The sequence below is a fragment of the Orycteropus afer genome, unplaced genomic scaffold, assembly GCF_000298275.1.
Source record: "Orycteropus afer afer isolate SDZICR_OR568_19922 unplaced genomic scaffold, OryAfe1.0 scaffold00283, whole genome shotgun sequence".
NCBI classification, from domain to species: domain Eukaryota; kingdom Metazoa; phylum Chordata; class Mammalia; order Tubulidentata; family Orycteropodidae; genus Orycteropus; species Orycteropus afer.
The window spans coordinates 3,938,524-3,939,782 of record NW_006921870.1 but is presented as its reverse complement, the minus strand read 5'-3'; the positions used below and the strand labels follow the sequence as shown (position 1 = coordinate 3,939,782).

The 1,259-nt window shown below is 46.1% G+C and overlaps 1 protein-coding gene across 1 annotated transcript in view; it reads right to left on the bottom strand.

Moving 5' to 3' along the window:
• Positions 1-142: 142 nt before the first annotated feature.
• COPG1 (COPI coat complex subunit gamma 1) overlaps positions 143-1,259 on the bottom strand; it is a 36,280-nt gene continuing 35,163 nt past the window's right edge. The window contains exon 24 of the mRNA XM_007950636.2: positions 143-273. Coding sequence (XP_007948827.1) covers positions 143-273 — 131 coding nt within the window. The remainder of the gene's footprint in view (positions 274-1,259) is intronic.

Genomic DNA, 1,259 nt, shown 5'->3' with positions numbered 1-1,259 from the left:
AAAAAAAAAAAAAAAAATCTTCAATGATTCCTGTTTCTGAATACAGAGGCTGGAGAAGGAATCTCCCTTGGTTTCACCAGAAAGGCATGACTTTTGTGTAGTGCTGGGGAAAAGGGTAAGAGTAGGGCCTCTCAGGCTTACATTAGCCCACAGATGCCAAGATGACGTCTACTGGCAGCTCTTCTGAGCTTCTGGCTGTCACCTGCATTGTCACTGTGTCCAAAAGCAACAGCCGGGAGCGTACCAGGATGTCATGACCACCTCGGAACACACCTAGAAGGGACAAGAGAAGTGGAAGTGTACAAGGCAGAAGGAGGCTATGGAGATGAGGCTGGGGGTGCGGTGGGGGGCATTTGCAGCAACGGTTCAACTAAAAGGGGTGATGGGCTGGTCTGAAATCTCAGAAAAGCCTTTGGCAAGTCACTTCATCTCTCTGAGCTTCAGTATGCACAATTACAAAGTGGAGGGAATAATGATACTAACCCTATTTCAGGCCTCGGCCAAGGCTCAAATGAAGTAAAGACGTAAGACTAGTGCTTAATGTCACAGAGGCTAAACAACCCAAGTTGGCTAAATCTAAGAGCAGATAAAGGGGACAGCCCCATGAAAGAACCGCAGAGCAAGACCCAGGGGACTAGGTGATTCAATGTAACAGGAAGCAGATGGGCTTGGGTGCTGTCAGCTGGGAACAGGGCACTGAAGCAGAGCATCCTTGAAGCTCTGTTTATAAACACTGGGGGGAAGGGTTGGTCCATCCCTTTTGTTTACTATTTTAGGTGTGACAGTTGCACTGCCCCTTATTTTTAAACAGTGGGTCATTATCTCTTAGCAGAACACAGGTACAGAAGCATTTACAGATAAACTGCTTTATCTCAGAGAGGGGAAAATGGATGGGGGTATATATTTATATTGTTAGTTGTTGAAGCTGGAAAACAAACACATAGAAGTTCATTATACTATAGTTAGTGTATGTTTAAAATTTTCCATGATAAAATACTTTGAAAAAATCCCATTCCTGTTGGAAAAGACTAACCACCACAGCAGAAAATTGGGCAAAGGATATGAACACAATTCACAGAAGAGGGTCAGCCCAGGTGTTGCAGGTGAGGAGAGACAACTCAGGGACGCCCAAAGCAGCAGGCCAGAAGAGCAGGAGAAAGGTGATTAAAAGCCAGGAAGCCAGACAGAGGAACAGTCAGCCACAGGGACCCAGGTGGGGGTGATACGAGAGGTCTCCAACAGCAGGACAAACTTGTCTG